This window comes from Podarcis liolepis (assembly GCF_965112155.1).
Source record: "Podarcis liolepis genome assembly, chromosome: 3".
Lineage (NCBI taxonomy): Eukaryota > Metazoa > Chordata > Lepidosauria > Squamata > Lacertidae > Podarcis > Podarcis liolepis.
Window position 1 is genome coordinate 8,343,129 of NC_139557.1, and position 26,976 is coordinate 8,370,104.

The 26,976-nt window shown below is 40.2% G+C and overlaps 1 protein-coding gene across 3 annotated transcripts; it reads right to left on the minus strand.

Annotated features, from left to right (window-relative positions):
* On the minus strand, positions 1-26,873 carry ACTR2 (actin related protein 2). 3 transcript variants are annotated; one of them, XM_083495270.1, is made up of 10 exons: positions 26,740-26,873; positions 19,883-19,993; positions 15,234-15,248; positions 12,826-13,041; positions 10,976-11,048; positions 8,935-9,071; positions 7,374-7,523; positions 5,138-5,283; positions 4,036-4,168; positions 1-1,390 (listed from the first exon to the last, which is right to left on the minus strand). In XM_083495270.1, exons 1-10 carry the CDS (start codon positions 26,785-26,787, stop codon positions 1,220-1,222), a joined length of 1,200 nt encoding a protein of 399 aa, XP_083351396.1. In that variant the 5' UTR covers positions 26,788-26,873; the 3' UTR covers positions 1-1,219. The 3 variants fall into 3 exon arrangements, with proteins under 3 accessions (XP_083351396.1, XP_083351397.1, XP_083351398.1); XM_083495271.1 differs by lacking the exon at positions 15,234-15,248; XM_083495272.1 differs by lacking the exon at positions 26,740-26,873 and having other exon boundaries at positions 15,234-15,251; positions 19,883-19,982.
* Positions 26,874-26,976: the final 103 nt, after the last annotated feature.

The window sequence follows — 26,976 nt, forward strand, 5'->3', positions numbered from 1 at the left end:
TTTCAAATACTTATTTTATTTCCTTTTATCCCAGAGTCAAGATTAGACAGGTAAATTTTGAGTATTTACCAGTTTACTACATTGCCAATATTCCAATGTGGGGTTTTTTAACCGCTACAAATATAGGTCATTCCTCACAACCTACCTCACAGTTCCATATATAAATATCTGGGTGATTTTAAATAACATTTAACAATTATATATTTTTTATTTTAAAAAAAGCAATAATTACTTGGCACTGTGTTACTGTGTGTTCAAATTTAATACAATTCTGTTTTTCTCTAATTTTGTACCAGTAAATAAAGTTCAGGTTTTTTTTAAACATACTACTTTCAATAGATTATATCCAGGAATCCAGTCCCAGATGACATTCTAATGTTACCCATTAAAAAAAAAGTCTTTAAGCCCCGATGATAATGAAAGATGGTATCACAGTACCAAAAAAAAAGAAAGGGGAAAAAATGCAAGAAGCTCTGTATGCATTCCATGGGAGAAAAAAACTACCTAGTGCCAAATCATTAAGCTAGAAATATACATTTGAGAGAGAGAAGTGCAGGCAGTTAAGATAATTAATTTGCGACAACAGACAGGCAAATTTCTATTTTAGTTTCCTCATAACTCTGCCATCTGATTAAGGATACATAATCAATTTTCACATGAAACAATTTCAGACCCCAAAATATTCCGGGGGAAGGCTTAAAAAAATGTTTGCCATTTGATCCAATTTAAGAGATCATAAGCAAGATATAAAGACACTGATTTCAGAGTTCTTACAATATAAAGACACTGAACAGCATGGGATAAAGGCAAAAAGATGCAAAGATAAATCACTACAACCACATGATAGTAAAGAGCTGTTTGTCCAAAGGTTCTCTCGTGCTAAAAAAAGGTTCCATCCATGATGAGCTACAGACAAATGCCAACAGCATTATAGCAATAACCCAAGAAAAAGCTACTGGAATTACCCAACTGCCTACTGGGAAGGAACGATGTGACAGACAGGCTATTCGTGCCCTTGTTTTGTTTGCTGAGAAGTGGTCCAATTAAGTAGTCAAATATAGCCACATTTAAAATATCTAACAAAGGAACCAGAACAAAACCTAGCCCTTGGGTCAAAGGGCAGAGACAGGCCTTTCCGTGTCACATAGCTGAATGAGTTCAAAGATTGGCAATAAAGGAATGCGAGCATTGGAGCTGCGATGGGAGCAAGCTCCAGAGTTTATCTAACTGTCACACCAAGTTTCTCAAGCACACGTACTCCCTTCTCCTGGTATTCTTGTCTGGTCATCCAGAAGTTATCTTTGTCTTTCATGATGTCTGCTAGAACTGCACCACCAAGGAATACCATGTGCTTTCGACGAGGTGGATCTTCAATACGAATCTTAAATTTCTTAATGGGAAAAGATAAAGCAGCATTACTAGAGGTTATGGAGCAAAGCTGTAAAACCTGTTAAGAATGGCAGAACTGGCATTCAAACAGCTCTTTCTCTCTGGATGGTCAATGACTACAGTACTGGAATAATAGTAGATACCATGTATAAAAGATTATGGGAAAGATTGCAAATTAGGAGATTATGAGAGATTATGGGAAAGACTGCAAATTAGAAACTGAACTGTAGTTCCAATTTTGTCTTTTTCTAATGGATTTATCTGAACTTGTAGCCTATTACATTAAAAAAAACACAACCCCTGATATATACATATATTATAAAAAAGCAGGTTTAGATAGCAGGAGAATCTGTAAACTATCTTTATGTGGATGCATTTGGCAAGATAGGGGAGCATTCTACATTTTGCCTTATTTCCCTGAAGCGTTATAGCACAGATTAGACCTCCAATCTATTCCCCCAGCTTTGGGTTTGGCTCCCTGTAGAACTGGACTCAAGAGCACCAGCAAAACATAGCGTGCCTTGTATTCTCTGCTCAGAAACTTTTTCCTTATGTTCTGATCCAGAACAATCGCAAAAGTAGTTGTGGACAGAGATACTAAGAGACTAGTTTATAATCAATGACCTTTAGTGTTGTTAGCCACCCTGAGCCCGGCTTTGGCTGGGGAGGGCGGGATATAAATAAAATTTATTATTATTATTATTATTATCCAATATGCAAGCGGAGTATAATGCAGATGTCTAATTATATACGTATTAAGCCACAAAATTAACCGAAGTATTATGTAAATATTAGAATATAAAAAATGTTAATATATAGGCTTTTTAAAGTTCTGTAATTGGTAAGCCACTGTATTTTGGAAGCTCTGTATATGACATACTGTAGAGTTGCAACCCAGTTTGCACAAATTTAAACCAGTTCATCAGTTTTAGTCAATTAACCTGCATATACACAATGTCTGTGAAGCAAGAATATTTTTGATACATTTAGATGCACACAATTTAGAAGGCATTCCTCCTATGTCACCTACATTTTGTATAAACACTTGTATTAAAAATTGTGCTGTAAAAATATGCTGCCCAACCAATGCCGTGATTAATCCATTCACATTTAAATCTAACCTGTTACAAAGTCATCCCATAAAGCAGGTAGCTTTATAATATAGAAAATTAACTGATGCTAGTAAGAAAGAAATCAAGGTTGATCCCACAAATGTGAAGTCAGATCACATGTAATTTTGAGAACACAGTGGTGTTTGGTATTTCTGGAAACCTGAACAAAAGCCCCAGCAATTTCCAGAGGGTCAAATATTTCACATCACAGAGTGATCTAATTTAGCAGGTTTATTTTACTTATTTTCAGTAAACCAAGCTAGAAACTTTGAAACTGCCAAGACTGCAAAATAAATTGGACAATCAGTAGCCATTCATTGGTACTAACAAACTCATGAAATGGATGTTTTCCTACAGAAAGATTAAGCCCTGGAACATTTTCTAATCTACGCCACTGATGTGGATAGGTCAAAGCAGAGGTGGCTAATCTTTCTCTGCTCAAGGGCCACATTAAAGGTATGCCAGCCTCCAAGGGCCACATTCCAGTATGTGTGCACACTCATACAACAACATACATGCTCTCAGCTGGTGGCATTGTCAGATGTTCTTAAAGAGGAACAAGGAAGCAGTGCTTCTTCCCATTTGCTAAGCCCCTCTGAGAACTTCTAACAAGAACACTGAACCCAAGGGAGGTGGTGCCCCTCTGCAATGGTAAAAAGAGGCACCTTAGGGGACCAGTGGAGAGGCTGAAACCTGTCCAGTATGACCAGCACAATACTGGGTCCATGCTGCCTGCTGGGGGATTTTTAAATTTTCTCTTGTTTTAAGACCACTGTTGGGAGGCTTCAGGAGCTGCCAGAAATTCCTTCAGGGGACTGTATACAACAAGCACCCTGGCCATCCTGGGTTAAATAATTGTTTTATGAAGGATGAAGACCACTAAGAGCTTCAGGAAACTAAACTTCTACTGTATGTTATGAAATACACAACAACACAAAGCAAAACCAGTTCCTCCTCAACTTAGTATTTCCTCTACAGAGTGTTTGTTGTGGGGGAGGAAGGGAAAGGAGAATGTTAGCCGCTTTGAGACTCCTGAAAGGGAGTGATAAAGCGGGATATCAAATCCAAACTCCTCCTCCTCCTCCTCCTCTACTGCAGGCATGGCCAAAGTCCGTTTCGGGGGCCTAATCCAGCCTGCTGGTCGGTTTAATCCAACCTCAACAACTTCAACCCTAAAAGAAGCTCAACAACTTCAATCCTAAAAAAGGTTAACAACTTGGGTCGGCCTTTTTGGTCGGCCCTCACGGCCCTTCACTTCATCAGATCTGGCCCTCTTTGAAAAAAGTTTGGACACCATTGCTCTACTGAGATGTCATTCTAGAGAGAACTCTAGAAAGTTCTTCACAGTGTACTTAAGTACAATCCAAGATGCTGACCAGCTTAAAGCAATTTCACAAACAACTGTAATCTCAATGTGAAGTTGTTTATTCAAAGTTTACAAACTCAATCGACGGTCCCACGCTATTTTTGACTACCTTGCTCCCTCTAGTGACGGTCCTGTATATAATTTAGGATTTATTTGAAGGCTACTTACTGAAAGTTTCTCCACATCACCTTTCAGGACCCGTTCCAGGTAAAGCTGTTTAAGTTCACGTTCCAGTCGTGAAGGCAGCCCTGGGTACATCGTGGAACCTCCAGATAACACAATGTGCTTATAGAACTCAGACCTAAAGATGAAACACACTTCTGTAAAGAATGAGCGTGACTGCAGCGACACCAGTGTGAAAGACATGTTTTCACTTCCCAAAAGGGGAACAGAAACCAACATTAAAGATGCAGTAATTGTCCCTTAAACATTCCCATTCAGCATTGTCTTTCTGCAGCAAGACAGGAGTAGTAAATGCTGTACAGCTGATTGGTAGCCATTTTTGCCTAGTCTTTGAATCTTAATTGTATTTTCATATACTCATCGCTTTAGCGGGAGCTAAAAAAGCCAATGCAATTCTGGGCTGCATCAATAGGAGTATAGCATCTAGATCAAGGGAAGTAATAGTGCCACTGTATTCTGGAGTACTGTACTGGAGTACAGACCTCACCTGGAGTACTGTGTCCAGTTCTGGGCACCACAGTTCAAGAAGGACACTGACAAACTGGAACGTGTCCAGAGGAGGGCAACCAAAATGGTCAAAGGCCTGGAAACGATGCCTTATGAGGAACGGCTAAGGGAGCTGGGCATGTTTAGCCTAGAGAAGAGGAGGTTAAGGGGTGATATGATAGCCATGTTCAAATATATAAAAGGATGTCACATAGAGGAGGGAGAAAGGTTGTTTTCTGCTGCTCCAGAGAAGCGGACACGGAGCAATGGATCCAAACTACAAGAAAGAAGATTCCGCCTAAACATTAGGAAGAACTTCCTGACAGTAAGAGCTGTTCGACAGTGGAATTTGCTGCCAAGGAGTGTGGTGGAGTCTCCTACTTTGGAGGTCTTTAAGCAGAGGCTTGACAACCATATGTCAGGAGTGCTCTGATGGTGTTTCCTGCTTGGCAGGGGGTTGGACTCGATGGCCCTTGTGGTCTATTCCAACTCTATGATTCTATGATTCTTTAAACACAACATCCATGCAACATCGGGAAATTGCCCACCCCATCTTCTACCTTCACACAGATTTGAGTGTGCTAGTTTTTCCTGGTCCTACCTGGTGTCAATATCAGCAGCTTGGATGGTATTGAACAGCAGTTCAGCGACACCAACTCCCTCCACATTGATCAAGTGAGGCTGGAACAGAGCTTCTGGCGCCTCAAACCGTTCGCCACCAACCTTAATAATTCTGCCATCTGGGAGCTATGGAACAAAACGTCTGGTGTTACTGATAAAATTACTGTTAAATTACTAATAATAAAAGTTTTTTTAAAAAAAATAAATAAATAAATACTGATAGCGTTTAGATAAATCACTGGAAACCCCTCTTGCAGTCCCAAGTTGGTCCAAATGTGTGATGGGAGGAAAGTTACCAAATCTCATTTTGATGCACTCTCCCCACTTGAATTCTAATTCTAATTATTAAATGTATATACCACCCTTCTCTGAAGATCTCAGGGAGGTTTACCAGAGAAAAAGACAATATAAAAGCATAATATAAAAGCACTAATAAATTGTTAGAACAAAAACAAAACAATTAGTCCCCCTCCCACAAACACATGTAAAAGGTGGTTTTATTCCAGGAGTCTGACTGCTCTTTAAAGCCTCGCTTACAGCCACCACAGTGGCTTTTTCTCTGACTTCTGACCAGAAAGCACAGCTGATGCAAGACAGGCTGTTATCATGACCCAGTATTGCGTCTCCTGGCAAAATAACACTCCGATCTTCTCCCTCTTCCAGCTCTTAATTTTAAATGATATCATTTTAAAATTACATCATGCCTGTTGACAAAGCCTCCAAGGTGTCTTACAAAAGTTTAAAAAACAACAAAACACAACCCCAACACGGTAGCTGAGACAAAACAAGGAAAAAGCAGAGGCAGCTGACCATTAACTGGAAGCATTTGCTTCCTGCTCTTTCCAAGAAAGTGGTTAAATGGTATGTCTAAGGTAGTTAGGAGCATAAAAGACATGAGTTAGACAGACAGTGATAGGCAAATGGCACACTAAATGGTAATGTCTTCAGATGACTCATCAGCTTTTATTAAGCCTTAAGGAACATGTTTTCAATAGAATTTGGAACAAGGCAGACCATTTGAACAATGAACACTTTAGAACAGGGATGTCCAACAGGTCGATCGCGATCTACTGGAAGATCCCCGCAAGGTTTTGGCAGATCACGTTCGATCTCTGGCTCCCTTTCCTTAGCGTCGCTAAAACTGACTCCTGCCCCGCCCTCCATCGTTGTATGGTCTCTGGAAGGGAAGACGGAGCTTTCTCTGTGCTGCTGTTTTCATCCATAGAGATGATGATGATGATTATATTATTATTATTTATACCCCGCCCATCTGGCTGGGCATCCCCAGCCACTCTGGGCGGCTTCCAAAAAAATATTAAAATACTGTAATACATCAAACATTAAAAGCTTCCCTAAACAGGGCTGCCTTCAGATGTCTTCTAAAAGTCTGGTAGTTGTTGTTCTCTTTGACATCGGGTGGGAGGGCATTCCACAGGGAGGGCGCCACTACCGAGAAGGCCCTCTGCCTGGTTCCCTGTAACTTGGCTTCTCGCAGTGAGGGAACCGCCAGAAGGCCCTCGGTGCTGGACCTCAGTGTCCGGGTAGAACGATGGGGGTGGAGAAGCTCCTTCAGATATACTGGGCCGAGGCCATTTACGGCTTTAAAGGTCAGCATCAACACTTTGAATTGTGCTCAGAAACGTATTGGGAGCCAATGTAGGTCTTTCAAGACCGGTGTTATATGGTCTCGGCTGCCGCTCCCAGTCACCAGTCTGGCTGCCGCGTTCTGGATTAGTTGTAGTTTCCGGGTCACCTTCAAAGGTAGCCCCACGTAGCGCACATTGCAGTAGTCCAAGCGGGAGATAACCAGAGCATGCACCACTCTGGCAAGGCATTCCACAGGCAGATAGGGTCTCAGCCTGCGTACCAGATGGAGCTGGTAAACAGCTGCCCTGGACACGGATTTGACCTGTGCCTGTGAGTGACTTCACTCCTTTGTCCCCTGCCTTTACCCCCCCCCCCAAAAAAACACAGAAGTTGCCCCTCAAAAAGCTTTTTAAAAAAAATCTCCTATAAAAACAGCGCTTTTCTATTCCTCAACAACTTTGAGCTGAACTCCCCAAAAACGGGGATAGATCACTGCCAGTTTTTAATTCTGAAAGTAGAACACAGTCACTTGAGAGTTGGCTACCCCTGCTTTAGAAGAAGAGGCTTCACTCAAATCAGCATTTGAAGTAGTGCCTAAGTGTGGTAGCTTAAGCTTGTGACATACTCACCGTGTAGGACTCAACTAGCACAGTAGTTTCCAAGGCCAGTTTCTGTTCCTGTTCAATGTTGTAGCCCACATAGCACAGCTTTTCTTTAATCATACGAACAGTCTCAAAATCAGCGGAATGGTTGAAGGCATATCCTCGTAGTAAAAGCAGCTGGCATGAAAGTAAGTTGATTAGTGGCAAATCTGAAAACTGCTCTCCCTTCTACACAGTGTAAGGCCACAGCCTGCGTGGGGGTTATGGTCCAAGAACTGTGCCTAAAGCCAAAATTGCATCTAATCAAAACCCATTGGGTTCAATGATGGTTGGGACTGCCAAAGTCATTTTCCCTGAAACCCCACCCCACCCCTAAAAAAAAAAAAGCCACACATGTAAAGCTGAGTGCACACAAGTTAAATGTGTGTAAGTTGCAGGCTTACTGTATAGCTTTTTAAAATAAGCAGGCTTCTGAAAGACAAGCTGATAAAAGCATGACTTTTAAGAAAATAATCAAATTGCATAGGTTAAGGGAACTGAGTTTTCAAGTCCAGAAATTTAGCCTGCTATGGAAATGTAAAAAGGTAAAAGGGTACTGGGAAATGATTTATAATGAATTGAAAGACATGTTTAAGTATAACTTTCCCAAAAACAACAGTCCTTTTTGTTGGGGATAACCCAGACTGAAATTTCCAGGTGTCAAAAATGTATGATCTATTATTGAAATGGGAGATGAACGATGAAATAGTTAAATCAGTAATGTTCCAAGGATCTAGGACACAATATAGAAATAAATGTGTGGGGAAAGTTATGGAAAACAAATTTGAAATTTACTGCTTGTTATGTTATAAAAGAAAATGATATGAAAATGATGTATAGATGGTATATAACACCTAGTAAATTGGCTAAAATGTATAAGAAGGTTCCTAAGAACTGTTGGAAATGTAAACAGGCAGGAAGATCCTTTTCCCCATATGATGGAATTGTAGGAAAGTCAGGATGTTTTAGAGGATGATATATGATGAGATAAAAAATATGTTTCAAGTGATTATACAATAAAAAACACCCTAAAGCTTTCCTTTTAGGGATTATAGGGACAGAAGTTCCAAAAAAATATGATTAAATTGTTTATGTACGTTATGTACGCAGGGATTTCATATGCTCAAAAATGAAAGGAAGGAGAAATTCCCACAAAAGAAATATGGATGGGTAAGGTGATGGACTATGCAGAAATGGCAAAATTAACAGCTAAAATTAATTGATGACCGTTTTGTGAAATAATGGAAGCCTTTTTTGGACTATTTAAATAAATATTATAGTTTGATGAATTCGCAAGTAGGATTTTAAGTATGAGCAACAAAGAATTAGGACTTACTGTAATACTGTTATGACATAAGAGATAGACAGGGTGCAACAAAGGGCAGAAAACAAAATCACCATGGAAAATGGGATGGAAAGTTGACAAACGAAAAAGAAAATTGTGTATTGGAGTGTATATGTGGAAAGTTTTCTTTTTTCTTGAAAATTAATAAATAATAATAATAATAATAATAATGCATTCTGCTCAGATTCAACACCACTAGCTTACTTTGATGAGGTATCTGGTAATATCTCTACCAGCAATATCTAGTCTTCTGGTGAGATGAGGAAGAGAGAAGCCTTCATAGACTGGACAAATATGAGTAACACCATCTCCAGAATCCACAACAACACCAGTCAGTAAACCTGAACAAGAATAATGGCAAAGGCACATGAGAACATGTCAATATGGATCCTGGTTTTAAGTCTAGGAAACAAAACTAGCCTTGGTCTGTATGCTGGGAGGTCAGAGGAAAGCATGAGCAGATTCTCCTGAATCTCTCCGTGGCTTGTGACACAGACAATGAAAGTATAATCCTGGAAGAGTTATCTAGATTGGGGACTGGGACTGCCACTTCTTGAATGGCTTATTCCAGAAGCCTTTGAAACTAACATCATGGTACAGTGTCCACTTTGAGCAAAAAAGTAAGCTAAATTCAGTTGTGTTATTATATTTATATCCCACCATATGAAGATATCAAGAATGGCTAGTGCCATTCTGCCTCAAGATGAAAAGCATGCTACTATAACATTTTAGGGCTTTCACACTACAGCGTAGAAATAATTATTATTCAAACTATTAAAGAAGACATTCTTCCTTTCTTTTATAGGCCTGGTGCAGATTGCTTTTGCTTCTTTCCTTCAAGGAAACAAAGACATCATAGTGGAAAATACCAGCTAGCATTTCAAATGTGTAACCTAACATACTGAGCCACGAAAAATATATACTGTCATTCTCCATGTATGCAGGATGGTCCTGAATACATGGAGAATGGCAATATATATTTTAGTAGCTGAGCATGTTGCTGATAATAGTCATTTTTTCATATTCTTTACAATGCAAGCTCATTATAATAATCATCTGGCTTGAACAACTTTCATCAAGCATGCATCATGGTTCCATTTGTATTTGGATACAAGTTTTATTCTCTTAGGCTCCAAAAGTCAAGCTGTCTTCCTCTAGTCTCAAGTAAATGAAGCGACCAGTTGAGTAGGCTTTTGAGCCTTTTCAATCAATACATGAAGTAGCTTGCTTCCATAAAAAATTATTAGCTTGACCCAAGAGTAAAGCAACATGCAGTTCAGACTAATACATGTCATAGTGTTCTCTCTGCCCTAATTATGAGCTAGCAGTAGTCTCTCAATTAGCAATAGAAAAGAGTGCACTTTAGAGAACAAAAGTACTACTAGCTATGCTTTTTAGCTACTCATTAAAGTAGGGATGGGTAGCTCAAGCCACAGTGGGCAGAGCTGCCTCATAATCACTCATCAACAAACAATACAAGCAACAAGACCAATATATTAGATAGCACTGCTACATGATTTAGTACAACAAAAACAAAATGTGTACACTTGTAAATTCTCTAATATATTTGAAATCAAATGAACACACGTGTGTCAATCTTTGAAAGTCCGTGGAAGTATAATAAGTCTATAGTTGAAAGAACGTAATAGATGCTATCCTGTGGGCTAATCGGTAAAACTTTTTTAGGCGTTAATTGTGCCAAAGTAGTAACTGAAGAACAACGTAGGACAGTGATCCCAGATGATCTGACTGTTTCGCTGGACTCTTCTTCAGCACAACCCATAGATTAGAAAAATGCACATGGAGCAGTGGTCATGCGGATATGTAACATAGTCACTCGTGGCACACCATGAAGATCTCCTTGCACAGCAATTAATCTTGAACAAGGCCTCCAAACAACATTGTTTGAGAAAGATACCATTAGCTAGGGCTGGGATGGCTAATTTTGCTAATACATAAATAAATCTTAAGTACAAAGTAGCATTTACAGTAGCAGTCGGCCAAGGTGGGGTGGCAGTTTTCACCCAACCTGTCACCTGTATCTTTGTTGCTTTCTAGTAGGTAGAGAGAGAGGGGTGAAGCAGCAGTTAGGTTCAAATGCACCAGAGGAGACAATCCAGTACTCCCAATTATGCACTTGTACCAATGCCTTGGCCCTCCTTCCAGTAAACACCAAAAAGAAAATGACTGGAGCCTGAGTGCTGCAGCCTCACCCAACTGACTGCTATTGAGTATTTACACTTACCTTGTGCATACAGAGTGAGAACGGCTTGAATGGCTACGTAGACACCAGAAAACTGGTAGGTTTCAAACATTACCTGGAAAATGAAAGTTATCTCTTATTTGAAGAAAGCACAGTAAATTTCATAGGTTAAGTCAGTGTTTGACAAAGCACTATTTGGCAACTTCATTATCTGTATTTGCAAAAAAAGTGTGGTTTACAGGTCATAAAAAGATCGCTGCAAGTCTCTCCACCCCTCAAACATAGAAGCAGTCCATACTTTTAAAAATTCAATGTACAAAAAAATGATTTTATCTTCTGAACATTTAGAGCAGGGGTCAGCAACCTTTTTCAGCTGTGGGCCAATCCAACGTCCCTCAGACCATGTGGTGGGCTAGACTATATTTTGGGGGGGGGAAAGAACAAATTTCCATGCCCCACAAATAACCCAGAGATGCATTTTAAATAAAAGCACACATTCTACTCATGTAAAAACACCAGGCAGGCCCCACAAATAACGCAGAAATGCATTTGAAATAAAAGGACACATTCTACTCATGTAAAAACACGCTGATTCCTGGACCATCATATAGTTCATGGCTCATAGTTGTTTGGAAGTTCAAAAAGAAGTTGTCATAAACTTAACATATCTCAATTCAGTTAATATGCAGCACAGAACAAATGAATTGCTTTTTGATGCTGAAAAATTGTCAATATTTAACAGACTGCTAAAACTATTTTTGCAGACTACTAAATTTCTAATATTTAAATTAGAAGTGTTTTCAGAACACAAGTGATGAAAGGCCTTCCATCTAACACTATTAAACACTTTATATCTATCCCTACTGGCGCATTATATGATGTTCCTATCTTTAATTTTTTTAGTTTTTTAAAGTGGATTTCCTTCATGTTTTCTCATGGTTACTGAATTATCTTGAAATGCAAACTTTATTGATGTTCCAAGCCAGGATTTGCTATAGGAAAGTGGCATACAAATAAACTGATGTTCAAGAATCTCCATCTAGGGCATGGGTAAGCAAACTAAGGCCCGGGGGCCAGATCTGGCCCAACTGCCTACTGAATCCAGCCCGCGGACGGTCTGGGAATCAGCGTCTTTTTACATGAGTAGAATGTGTCCTTTTATTTAAAATGCATCTCTGGGTGATTTGTGGGGCCTGCCTGGTGTTTTTACATGAATAGAAGATGGGCTTTTATTTAAAATGCATCTCTGCTTGTTTTAACAAGGCCTAAAATGCTCTTTAGGACGTGGGTGGCGCTGTGGGTTAAACCACAGAGCCTAGGACTTGCCAATCAGAAGGTTGGCGGCTCAAATCCCCGCGACGGGGTGAGCTCCCATTGCTAGGTCCCTGCTCCTGCCAACCTAGCAAGTTCGAAAGCACATCAAAGTGCAAGTAGATAAATAGGTATCGCTCCAGCAGGAAGGGAAACGGCGTTTCCGTGCGCTGCTCTGGTTCGCCAGAAGCGGCTTAGCCATGCTGGCCACATGACCCGGAAGCTGTACGCCAGCTCCCTCGGCCAATAAAGCGAGATGAGCGCCACAACCCCAGAGTCGGTCACGACTGGACCTAATGGTCAGGGGTCCTTTTACCTAAAATGCTCCTTAGCATGCAAGAATAAGCCAGCATAGGGAAGTAAAGAAACGAAGGACAAATTACTTCACTGAAAAACATCCTAAGCATTGAAGGATATCTAACTTTCCACTGCCATTTCAGAAGGTTCTGAACACAGGTAACTGCATGATCCTGGATAAAACCTGTTTTCCCTGCCCCCCAAACAGAATATAACTCCTTCTGAAGAATACTGCTACCTGGGCTTTCTCAGACAGAGAGTAGGGTCTGCTCCAAGATACCTACCTCCACAATCTTCTCCCTGTTCTTTGTTGGATTCATAGGAGGCTCTGTTAGAAGTATTTTACAGTTTTTTGTGTCAATGTTAAGTTTTTCTGGTCCAAAGGTGTAGTCCCAAAGGTGTTTCATATCATCCCAGTTCCGGACAATGCCATTCTCCATGGGGTAGTTAACTTCTAACATGGACCTCAGCTCACTTGCTTCATCACCAACCATAAGATCCTACAAGTTACAAATGAAAACTGGAAAATTAACATTTTCCAAAACCATTTTTTGAATTCAACTCCTCAAAAAAACTATAAAAAGAAGCTGCTTTTATTATTCAGTCTTACAATACAATGGAGAGGGATAATACTTACATGTTCGAATGAAAAATATAGCAAGGTATTTAAAATGAAAGAAACACAGAAGGCACAACTCTACAAACAGCTATGTATATAAAAATCAAATGGAATTTGGGACAAAGGGCCTAGTTTACATGTAGATTTCTAGACCAATACATTCAACTTTTTATTACACATTTATATATGAACAAGTCACGTGATGTGGAATTGCACATAATAATAGGTGGGCTTAGCAGAATAAAATTTCCATGCATGTTTCATGTTTTTGTGCACATTACTAAATGGGAATAACGAGTGCTGCACAAGCATAGAGAACAAGTAGCAAAAGCAAATAAGGGACTGCAAATTCCACACTGATTGAGGAGAAAAAAAATAGAAGTTTTATATTAGTCAGAAGATTTCTGCAATGTGCACCACTTATTCAAAGTCTGTAAACTATCCTCCACAAACATATGAACTTCATTCCTAACTTAATTTTGATTTATAAAGACATTTTTGAAATGATTAAGCAACTCTGATCTATTTTGAAGTTACCAAAAATATTTTGCACTGTAAGTCAGTGATGACAAGTCAGTGATATGGCATCATTCTTGCAATGAACACAGGCATAGAAAAAGTTTAATCTAGTTTGTGTCCTATCCCATCAATATCCTAACTAACACGATATTAAAAAGGAACAAAATTAAATTTGTTCCCATGCTTCAAAACAGGGGGAAATTTAAACAGTAAAGTCCCTTATTTTTCAAATAAAGTAACAGATCACCAGCAACTATGGAATCTTTGAGCCTAAATATATCTGTCATATGGGGAACTTACATGCAAGTAGAAGAGGCATCTTTAAAGCCAAACTGAAATCCTCCTCTAGGCAGGATTTTAATATTGTGCTTTTTAGGATTTTTTTTTAATTGTAATTCTGCAGCTCTACTATAGCTCTTAACTTCATACTAGTTGTGGTTAAAATAGTCTGCTGAAGATAATTCATTTAACAAATTTAGAAGCAAAACTGCCTGATAGGTAAAGAGAGTATATTCAATGTATCATTTTACCCCACTGCTGCCTTGGTCCTATTAACGCTACTTTTAAAATACTATTTTTTCAATCTACATCAGGGGTAGTCAACCATTTTATACCTACTGCCCACTAATGCATCTTTCTTGATGGTAAAATTTCCTTACTGCCCCCCAGTGCTCGATGGAAGGAGGATTCAGCTTGTGCCGTAGAACCCCCTACCGCCCACCTAGAATCCTGAAGCGCCCACTAGTGGGCGGTAGGGACCAGGTTGACAACCCTTGATCTACATCAAACAAGAGGAGCAACGAATCACACAGCTTTTAGCACATGCTTCAGACATGATCTTGAAGAAGCATGTTGAGAATCCTGTATTCAATTTAGAAGAACAAATATTAAATATATGGCAACACAATGACACAGAATATATTAAGGGTAGATTCACACATACAAGCCAGTTAATTTTTCCCTCGAGTATCCCTAGAATGCAGGACTGCATGGGGAATCGCAGGAAGGTTCGCTTCATAGACATGATTTCTGCATCTGCACTTTTGGGAACCACTGTATTAATGAGATTGTAGAAATAGCTCTATGTGCGAACAGTTCACCACCATTTCAGACACTGCATTTCCCCACGGGGATTGCAAGAGGAATCATCAGGAAAAAAGAAATGGCGAGTTTGCATGTGTGAACTGACATTATTGGTTTTAATACTCTCCATATAATATGTCTTGCCTACATAGCAGACAAGATGCAAGTAGTTTTCGATGACTCATTTTTGTTATGTCTCAGCAAGTGGTTTCTAGCACTGATACTGACCTTCAGATTCCTTGCCTCTACAGGCAGCTGCAATTTGGGGGGCATGTCACATCTGCAAGATGTGTACAATAGCTTTAAGGAAGTACTAGCTACTGAATGAAAGCAATGAAGAAAGATTAGAATGGTTATGTATTCAGAACATAAGTGGACAGGACATGAAAATTATAAAGCACCCCAAAAAAAGAGGCTACAAGGTCCCACCAAGCAAAAGAGTGGATGATAGCACAGGGACGCCTCACTTACCATCTTTTTGTTATTCTACTTCAACAGGTCAAGAAAGATGAAGAAAAGGCAGAAGCAAGAGAATCAGAAGAGGCCTAAGTGAAATCTTTTTTTTTCCAAATTATTTCAAGTATAAACAACAGAACTAAAGCAGAAAAAACAGATGCATGGACAGGTGGAAGTGCTCCAAATTCTGCATACTTCAGGGCAAGTGAGAATAAGTCTACTAAGTTTAAAAAACAGAAGGAAAAAACCAAGAACCCAAACAGAAATAGAAACAAGAAGAGCTTATTTCCATGCATGCAATGCCTGATGTTCTGATTTCCATCAATAATGCACTACAAGTATCCTGGTGTGCCTGCAATTTTGCTATGCAGGACGGCATTTGTCATCCCCCAAGAAATGACTATTATCCTTTAACCACTAAAAATATATTGAATAATTAAGGTGTTATTCATTTTGACTCAAAATGTGAAGAAATAGGATGAAATATATACATACAACCAGATAAATGTTAAACACTGCATGCTTTACTTCTCTAAGTATATTGCTAATTCGAAAGCAAATCATAGAACTTTTCACTGTTCTATAGTGCAGTAATCTGCATTTCTGTAGACAAGCAAAATTTAAGTACTGTATTTTTTGCTCTATAAGACTCACTTTTTCCCTCCTAAAAAGTAAGGGGAAATGCATGTGCGTCTTATGGAGCAAATGCAGGCTGCGCAGCTATCACAGAAGCCAGAACAGTAAAAAGGATTGCTGCTTTCACTGCGCAGCGATCCCTCTTGCTGTTCTGGCTTCTAAGATTCAGAATATTTTTTTTCTTGTTTTCCTCCTCCAAAAACTAGGTGCGTCTTATGGTCTGATGCGTCTTATAGAGCGAAAAATACGGTACTAGTATAATATCTATACAATGGCTATTTGTCACTAATCTAAGACAAGGAGCCCACAATATCTCATGTCACTGAGGAAAGCCATTAGCTTCAAGTATACTAGATTACTTACTATATTTCAATGTAGAGCCAAGGAGAGCAGATACACCTCCATCTCTGCCAGAAAAAAATCCAGACTGTACCATGCAGCCTACTTTCATCCCCTTAGAGCCAATTTCCTGCTGTCAGTGTTTCAGAAGCTTGTTTCTTGGTTGGGAGTTTGGGTTAGGGAAGAAAAGGAGGAACTGCAACTATAGTTTATTACAGTGCAGTTACACAAATCTTTAAACCAGTAGGAGTCAAAGAGACTTTCAAAGGTGTTTGAAATGTAAGAACACTAAGCATTGTGAGAACTTCATCAATAACAGCTGGGGTCAAATTTGGGGTGGTTTTTTAAAGTGTTTTATCATGTTTTGAAAAATCAAATCTTTGGCAAAGTTAAGTCCACTAAGCTGCCCCAAACACTACAATTATTCATAGTTTTTCATTTTTTTAAGGGCTACCCCAATGTGCACATATAGTCCAGGCAGCCCTCAGTATGCTCTAAAGAGGCTAATAGTTGATAATATTTATTGCGGCCATAGGCCCATACAAGGCTAATAGTTTAGTTGATGGTTTTGCATGCATTAATGCTGCTTCTGCAAAATTTTGACTTTTGTAGCCACTTCACAATCACCCCTCCTTCAGTGCCCTACTTTGCCCATAAAGGTAAGTCCAGGTCAGAAATAAAACCATAGCTTTCTGAATATCACTTAAATGAAAATTATGTATTTTGCATATAAAACAGATATCAAATTATGCAGCCTCCAATTTATTCTTTGCTATGTTGTTGCAATTAGCATCTAGGTTCCAATAAGTATATTCTGGAAACGTCTGTAGCATTTTGTATGTTGAAAAGACAGTTTAGAAATCTGATCATGCTCCTTACTGTTTTCCCTATTTATATGCCAGGAAACACTGAAACGGTGTGGAATGTCTCTATGTGACACCCCACTTTTGCTTTCAGACGAAGAAAGTGAGAGCTGCATGACTCAGGAGCCCTCATTCTTAGAACCTGCTTAAGCACAATTTGCTAAGGATGAAGATCTCACAAGGATCCAAATAACCAAGGCTTCCTTTCTGTTCAGGTCAATCTTTCAGGGGCAACATGCCACTGGTGGGTAGGGGCCAGAGCAGAGCAATGAATATAAATGTTGCCTTCATAGAGAAGTCTAGTTTCTACACACTTGCACACCTCTGTATTCTCCATCCAAACAAGCAAGAACCATTATTACAGTTCACAGACTCGTTCCCATCAGGCAAAAAACACCAGAGGAGGATGCAAAGTACGGCTAGGAAGGGGTATTGCCAAGGGAGATGGGATGTAGGTGGAGAACAGTAGGATCTTGGGAGAATCCCAAGGATCAGATTGAGAGGTCTGGAGGGGCCCTTTTGGCCCCTGAGCCCAAGGCTCTCCACCTCAGCTTTGAAGTTTCAGCTGGTGCCCAATATGTAATGCCAGTGCATTTCATATTTGTGTAGGGCAGCTAAAAATGTGGGCGTGGGCCCAGCGTGCCTAGAGCAATCCTCTCCCAAAGCACACTTTCTTTGTAATACCACTCATTAACCAAGTGAAAATCACACAGATGTGGAGGCTGCTCCCATTAACATGCAAGCCTGGGCATCTATGAGCACTGTGAAACTTATTAAAGATGGATTTTGGTGGCCAGAGCTGGGTTACACCAGGTGAGAAGAGCTATCTCATCCTTCGAGTTTTCTTCAGCCTTGCACGGATTTTTCAGCCTTGCACGGATAATTTTTCAGATTACAGGAACACATGAATTTGCCTTATAGATGGAACGTTGGCCCATTTAGCTCTGCATTGTCTAGACTGACTGGCAACAACTTTTCATGGTTTTAGGCAGGGGACAATCATAGCTCTACCTGGAGATGCTGGGGACTGAACCTGGGTCCTCCTGCAGGCAAACCAGACAATCTACCACTCAACTACCACCCTTTCCCAAAGGTGAATCATCTTCCCCTTGCCTTCAAGACTGGACATGAATAACTGAATTGCCTATTGAGTAGAATGAGGTCTTAATCCAAAGCAGTAACAAAGCAGAATCTAGTCAAGTAGGATGGCCATCGTTCTTCTCTTCCTAATGCCTGCTAAGTATTTGTGCTATTTGGCTACAGAAAATTCTTGTGGGACATCTAAAGTTGGCAGTGCTAATATATTGTTTAACTGTTGATAGTATTAATACTCGTAGTAAAAGCCAAGGTTTCTCTAAAGTTGTGCTAGCCAATCCCTGTTATAGTTTGAAAGTAGGTGCAGACTTTGAACATCCTTGCCCCCCCCCCCCCCGCCCATGCTTGGTGTGTTCTCTTCTTCTAAGCTGTTTATCTGTTTGGGCATCGTGAGGAGGAGAAAACAGAACTGTTTGTTACGCTATCTGAGATGTTGTAAGTTGGCCAGAAAAGAAGAATGAACATGAGCCTAGACACAGAGTGGAGTAGCAGACGGGAAAACTACATATGATCCTAGACAGTGAAAGGCAAGGAAATGGAACTGCTGTCATATAACGCAAGTTATAACTACTCCACTAAAATGCAGGTGACTGACAGTGCTCCAGTTATATTGCATGAACAAGATTGGACAGAAATCTGTGTGAATTACATGGATACAAGGTGGTACTGCCTGTTTGTAATCACCCCCTTTGCTTTTAGAAAGCTCTGCCCCGCCCCCATGATTTGGTTTTACTAAAACATTCTGAGGCCAGCTTGTCTGATCTCTCCAATTCCACCATGTTTCCTTGTGGTTATGCAGTTGGTTGAGGAGGGCAATTTGGGCCATAACCTAAGTGAACAAATCAATACACAACTCTCTACTGATATCAACCCATGTTATATCTTAAGCAAATCTCACTTTAGCAGGCTCTCTGCCTGCTACTCTCCACATACTTGATTTAGTCTGATTCCCCTGCTATACCTCAACATAATAAATGGGGCAATGCCAGGATCCCCAAAAAATCATGACTCAAAGGAAAGGCTATTCTTAAACTCCAACAGAATGAGTCCATAGGAATAAAGGTCTTCTGGAATGTCACAGAATAAATATTATACCCAGCTTATCTGTTGCGCTGTCAGGGTCGAGAATGGGAAGCAAGAATGTCCTGAAAATTCCCTTCCTGTGAGCAGATTAGGCTGAAGGAAAATGACTGGTCCAAGGTGATCTTTCATGGCTGAATGGGTTTCAGCATGGATTCCCCAATCATAGTCTGACACAATAACCACTACTGTACAAAATATTGCTATCAGCTCGCTCACTTACTCACAATAGTTTAAAACAGTGGACGCTCAGGTTGCAAACATGATCCATGCACGCTCGCAACCCACAGCATTCGCAACCCACAGCGGTGCGTCTGCGCAAGCGCGGGTTGCGATTCGGCGCTTCTGCGCAAAACGCAATTTAGCGCTCCTGCGCATGTACGACTGCCGAAACCCGGAAGTAGCCCGTTCTGGGTTTCGGCGGGTCCATAACCCAAAAAAACACAAACTGAAGCATCTGTAACCCGAGGTATGACTGTACTTCAATAGCACCATCAGTGTATTTTTTGTCCATAAAGAAGCCACATCTCAATTTCCATTTGCACTGATTTAACAACTAGATTATCACATAATACATTAGAAGAAGTTATCCAGAAGGGAGAGGTAGCACCCCAAAGTACCATGCAGAGGACTTAAGTTCTTTAATAGTACCTTGATTTCAATGTTTCCCACTTTGGTAGTTGAACGAATAATTGGTCTTCCAACCAAAGCTGGGAAGATGTGTTCTGGAAAATTGGATCCTGCATATCCGCATTTCACAAACTGAAAGATAAAATAAAAATCCTTCAAGTTAATTTGTTGGCGCCCACATACATTATAATAGCTTGTTGACGCTGTTCTGTTACTTTAACATAAAACTACAAGAAGTTAAAGATAGCTGGACAAATTCCCAAATAAGCACTTATCATTTTAAGTTAAAAATGTTCTCATGAAGGAAATGCTGGAAATCGTGAAAAGACAATTACCGTATTGGTACATGGAACTGGCGGAAATGACTGGTAGAATCCGAGACCAGGGAGACTAGTCGGTGGAAGAAGATTGGAAAAAATTTAAAGTATACTTGCAGAAATATTGTAAAATTAATGAGTGTTAGAAGGATGCTGGAATGAAGCTATATGGTTTTAGTAGAAATGTAACAAAGAATTAAATAAAAGCTGATTGATAACGGGCCAAAATGAAAAAAATTAAGGTTAGACCGTTAAGATAAATTATAGAACAAAAATTGAGAAAGATGGAAAGAATTTGCTGAAATAGTGAATTGAACTAGAATACAAAAAAAAGGGAGGGGTGAGGAGGTCAATGAAACAAGGAAAGGTAAAGATATGGAATATTGGATGTGTGTTTTAGTTGTTGTTTTTTGTTTCTTTTTGCTGTATTGTTGTATTGCTTTTCTATGTTTTCTTTTTTTCTTTTTTATTGTTGTCTTTTTTCCTTTTTCTGTAACTTTTAAACTTTTAATAAATATCATTTTTTTAAAAAGACAATTACCGTATTGGCCCGAATATAAGCCACACCTTTAAAATTGGAGGGGGGGGAAAAGAAAAAATACCCGAATATAAGCTGCTCCATTCCTTGCTGCTCCTGGCTGCATACTGTGGGCGGGGGGGGAGCCGCGCTGTGTTGCCGGTGGCCTTTCCCCTTCCTCGCTCTCTCCCTTCCCGACCTTGGGGGAGAGGACAGGGGACTACGCGCGGGGTGGACACCATTTTGCCGCACTCCTGCCGCTGTTTGCCCCGTGCTGTTTGCATACTGTAAGGTCGCGAATATAAGCCACACTTTAACTTTTCATGGTCAGAATTTGGGGGGAAAGTGAGGCTTATATTCAGGCCAATACGGTAAAGGAAAAATACACATAGTCCAGTTTCATCTGGTTATGTATATTAAAGTCTGTTTAGAGATTTAGATTTATACATGGATTCTGCATTTATGCTGATAGAAAACCTCTGAATGCATGAAATGTCAATTATAAAAAGGGCATTAAATTCTTGCCTTGCTGGTGGCTGGATACACTTCAAAAAAACCAATCTAAGCAGTAGGGATTTCCTTAGGTTTGCCAGTATCTATAAGACATAGAGCTGCTGGAATTCTGTTACTTGATGCGAAGTACCGTACATAAGCACGGTGCACTAAACTCAGCTTCCTGAAAATCCCAGCCATCATTTTTTTAAAATGCTCCAAATATTTTATATGTAAAAAGATGCTTGAAAATTGTGTAGGCAAAGCTTGATAAATCTTTGAAACTGTTTAACAAGTCCAGTGGTCTGGGTGGCCAAATATAACCCCCCTAATTATTAGCATAATCAGAATGCATGTCCTTGATTTATATAATTTATGCATTTTTATTTCAATTATTTACACCCCGCCTTTCAGAATATAAATCCTTCAAAGGTGGCTTACAGGAAACACTAAACTACATTTTAAAAATTAAGAATGTTAACAATAATTTTCTTTTTTAAAAAATAAAAAAGCAACTAGGATCCTTCCCACAGTTGGTGGTAAAATAGCACTGTGATAGTGAGGAGATAGTCCCACTATCTTTGTGGAGACTTTGCCTGTCTCTTGGAATTCTTCCCCGACAGATAATGGTGGTTCATCCTGGTTTAGGCTGGCATGCTTGGAAATGATTAACCATCGTTTCCAGTTTGCTCTTAACAGGAAGCTATGGTCAGCTATGAGCTTACTGGTTTGTTTCCCTGCTCATGTGAAGTGAAAGCAATGGGGGCTGCATGCTGCTGCACAGAGCTTCCCATTCAGTGAGAACTAGATTTTTATTTTATCAGATTTATATGCTGCTTAGTCAACGCCGTTAAGCAGTTTACATAAAATATCCAGATATACTCAAACACAATTTGTTCTAAAAAAATATATCAAAATACATATTTAAAAGTAGTTTTTTAAAAAACACATAATAAAATACAATTACCAGTACATATTAAAATAGTTGTCAAGTTTGCATATTTGGGGAGACTCCCCTAAACAAGAATGTTTTTAGCAGGTGTTGAAAGCAGTTCAGCAAATTAATATCAATGGGCGGGAAGTTCATGTGGTGCTGAAGGCAACTTGACTTGACTTTCTCTCAATGCATGTTGAACGAATCTTGTGAATTATGTTTTCCAGCCATGGCTTATTATATCCTGCACAACCCTGCAGGGTGTGTTGAGTCATGATCTCAATACAAGAGTGTCAAAGGATATTTTCAAAAACGCATCGACACACCAAAGCCGTCTATTTATGATTATTTCAAAATGGTTATGAAAATCTATAGACTTTAGAAAAACACAAAGATTGCTCTTCGATTGATTGTGAAAGATCTTTTCAGTGTAGATCATTTGGGAACCTGTTTCTCTCCACTGTGCTGCAAAGTGTTTATTTTGCACCATAAATAGCTTTGGATTTGTGTAAAAGCAGCCTATAAGTGTTTTAAATGCATACACCTCATTTGTCGTTCCTCTTCCTCCCCCTCTCTCTAGCTACATAAGCCAATCTTCAGTAAAAGCATTTTAGATACTAGCTTTTATACATGTGTATGCTGCGAAAAAGCATTTAAGTGATATGCTGTTTTGATATGTGGCGTAAGGTGGCCAGATGTCTATAGAAAACCAGGGTAAAATTAAATAAAACAAAATAAAGTAACCAGGGAAAGCTTTTAACCTATTATTTAGGTCTCTCTACTATTAAGTTGCCTTGATTTTTTAGTTTAAAGTCTAAGTATAAATAATTTAAATTTTAATTAAGTAAATGAATAAAACTGGCTATTTCAGCTTGCCGCAGTGCTGAGCACATTTGCTAACTATTTGCCTCTTCAAAAAGAAATACAGCACTAAACCAGCTAACTTCACAATTGTAAATATAGACATTAACATAACCTTTTTTTAAAAAAAAAAAACTCTTTTAGGAAAATCTGCTGGGTTTATCTAGTGTATGCTTTACCATATATAGTTTCTTCTACACGCTGTGTGGTTATGACTGGCTCTCTCACTTCCTGTTAAGTCATCAAGTGGTAATAAATTGCTGTCTATAAATATTGCTTCAAATGGAAAGCACAAATGTTTGAAAAATGGGTCTTCTCGTTAATATTAAATGGCATTATTCCCATCATAATTTCCATATAAGGTAGACTTCCTTCATTTTAGTTCTCCTGATGGAAGAATAAGGTTTTAATGAGAATACCCAAACCTGAAGCATTCTGCCATTAATCCAAAAACACTAAACTGAACACTCAGTTTTGAAGTACACCTGCTGATGTTGCTAACACTGCACATACTGGAAATATAAACATGTTCCAATTGTTGGTGAATGACTACTTTAGAAGAAAATTCATCTTCTGAAGCTGGCATTTTAGTTAGGCTGAAATCCCATTGGTGTCAACAGGGTGTTTCCTCTAAATGCAAACAGCAGCTTCAGAGAAGGGATTTTAGCAGGACTTAACTTCCTTCTCCATGCCTGCTGAGATCCTGACAATTATCAGCTCCCCCACCCCCTCCACTTGCTATGTGAATTTTTTAAAACATACATGTTAAAAATTAAACATGCATTTAACGTCACATCTAACTTCACCCTAAGGAAAGCCTGAGCTTTTAAAAAATGTTTATTTGAAAAAATAAATTGTGAATGCGTCAAAAGTTTAAAATGCTCTGCCTCCGCAGTTGAAGGCTGTATCCTTCTGAACTCCAACTGCTAGAAACCATAGAAGGAGAGAGTGCTCTTGCGATCAAATCCTGCTAGTGGATTTCCCACAAGCATCTGGGTGGCCACTATGAGAACACAATGTTGGACTAGAAGGGTCACTGGCCTGATCCAGAGGCCTCTTCTTATGTTCTTCATGAGATTTACATATGTGTTCAATCATATGTGTTCAATGAGATTTACTGCCAATAAATGTGCATAGGACTTACAGGCTCAGGCTGCAGATAGAAAGCATACAATTTTTCATCAACAAAAAGCAGAAGCAATAACCAAAGTGAAGCTTTGCCTTACATTCCAAAAAATGAATGAGCCCTCTGTGATACAGAGAAGCCAGATAATCTGTTTCAAACACACATATAAAGAATAGCCACAGTAAGCATCAATTTTATAAGGGGCCATTACTCACTTGCAAAGAAAGTCATTACACTTCAACATATCTTTAAAGTTGTATTTTAAACTCTTGTAACCCTCCGTGGGAGCTTAGGGTGAACAACAGGCTAATAATAATTCCACCCCAAAGCTCAGGCCACTCATCGCTCTGCAGTGAGAAATGCTGTCACAGCGGTACCTTCAGTGGTACCTTGGTTTACAAACTTAATCCGATCCAAAAGTCCGTTCTTAAACCGAAGCTTTCTTAAACCAAGGCGTGCTTTCCCATAGCAGCGGGGGACTCAATTTACAAATGGAACACACTCAACAGGAAGCAAAACATGTTCTTATTCCAAGGCAAAGCTCACAAACCAAAACACCTACTTCTGGGTTTGCAGTGTTCTTAATCCAAGTTGTTCATAAACTAAGCTGTTCTTAAACCAAGGTACCACTGTATTCCCTGCCACAGTACTACCAGCAATAAATCTATACAGGGAGGGAAATGTTTTAATGGCTTGTTAGAGAAGAGTACAAAAAATGATTCTAGCCTCAGGCTGAAAGAAAGGCGGTTAAGTCTTCTGACTTCCATATTCTACTTTTGGTATTCTCAAACTGAAAGACCTTTTGTTAGAGAACATATTTTTAGAGGAGGGAGGAGTCTAGGTACTATTATTAGTACTGCTGATTCTAGGCCCTTCAAGGGGGGAAAACTGAAACCAACCCTCTGGTGTCTTCTTTGAATAACTGACTGTGAAACATGAAGGTTGGGACACTGAAGCAAGCAATACAGTATTTCTATTGTTTTACTTGATCTAGGGGGCCACCTGACCCCCCCCCCCCACGGCTATGCCCATGTGAGCACATACCTATCTAAATATAATAATAATTTTATTCTGTATACCCCACCCATCTGGCTAGGTTTTCCCAGCCACTCTGGGCGACTTACAGCATATGTAAAAGCATAGTAAAACATCAAACATTAAAAAATAGGGAAAGAGTCACAACAGTGAACAGATATGGGGTGGACAGGCAGGGAGGGGAGAAGTGGCGTGCAGCTGTGACAAACCGCTTGAGGGGACAGCCAAATACAAAGAAAGTAACTCAGGTGCCAGTAGATGGCAAAATGTTAGAAAAGTGGTAGGAGTGTGCGAGCAATTGAGAGACACTCATCCAACTTCTGTCAGATTGTAATCCAACAGAACTGGAATACAAGTGACCATGGGACTGATTCTGTGCCAGTGCAGAATAGTGCTTAGAGTGCTGGACTAGGACTTGGGTGATGCAGGATGAAATCCCTACCTCACCAAGAAGCCCACCTCGGGCCAATCACTCACACACTCGCAGCCTAACCCGCCTCACACGGTTGTTGTGAGGATAAGATGGGAGAATGTGACGACGCCACCTATAGCTCCTTGGATGAAAGTGTGGGATAGGGATGCAACAATTCAGAGAAAAAGCGAAAGAATTCGTTTAAAGAAAGCATGGCAGTATGAGAGGAAATGCTTAACTTAGGCACGCGCGCACCATCGTCAAATTAAAAGCTACTTATGCCGGGGAGGAGAAAGAGGAAGGATCATTCTAGCTTCTTCTACCAGCACCTCAAAAGAACTCAAAGGCTTGCAACCCATTGATGATAGTTTCTCAATGGTTGGTGTTTCTCTCCCCACCCCCGCCGTATGGTTTAGAGATGTTTTTATTTATTTTTTATCTGTAAGCCACCTTGAGTCCTTCTCAGGGGAAAACCGCAGAGTATATAACTACAGTGGTACCTCGGGCTAAGTACTTAATTTGTTTCGGAGGTCCGTTCTTAACCTGAAGCACCACTTTAGCTAATGGGGCCTCCTGCTGCCGCCGTGCCACCAGAGCACAATTTCTGTTCTCATCCTGAAGCAAAGTTCTTAACCTGAAGCACTATTTCTGGATTAGCGGAGTCTGTAACCTGAAGCGAATGTAACCTGAAGCGTATGTAACCCGAGGTACCACTGTATATAATTATTTGAAACAAAATAAAATAAAATCCTTCCAGTAGCACCTTAGAGACCAACTAAGATGGTGTGAACTTTCGTGTGCATGCAAAGCTCATACCAATAACACCAGGAAAGCTCATACCAATAACTTAGTTGGTCTCTAAGGTGCTACTGGAAGGAATTTTTTTTTTAATTTTTTTTTGTTTGGACTACGGCCGACCAACACGACTACCTACCTGTGTATAATTATTTGGCAGGGCCGGCTAACGCCTTACCTCCCAGACCCCGCCCCCCCTCCCGCCTCAGGCCCCGCTCCCACCCGCGGCGGGCCAGACACCCACTAGGGTTTCCCCTCCAGGCTGCTGAGGTGAGGTGGGGAAAGGCGGTTGACGCTAGAGCCGCCAGCCCTTCCCGCCCTCGTATAAGGGGGGGGGGGGGAGCTCAGTCGCGGCCGCCGCTCCAGGCAGCGAGGCGGCTCCTCCTCACCCCGGTGCCGTTGTCGCAGACGACCACTTTCCGGCCCAGCGTGTCCATGGCTCCTTCTTCCGTGAGAGCGAGCGGCTGAAGTGAAGGGTAGCTTCGCCTCCTCCCCGCGACTCCAACCAGGCCTCTTTCTCTCTCTCTCTCTCTCTTCCCTCACAGGCAGCCCCGGAAGGGAAGGCGGGAAGGCGGAAGACGACGCCCGTGACCCCGCCGTGACTGACAGGCCGCCGGCCGCCCAAT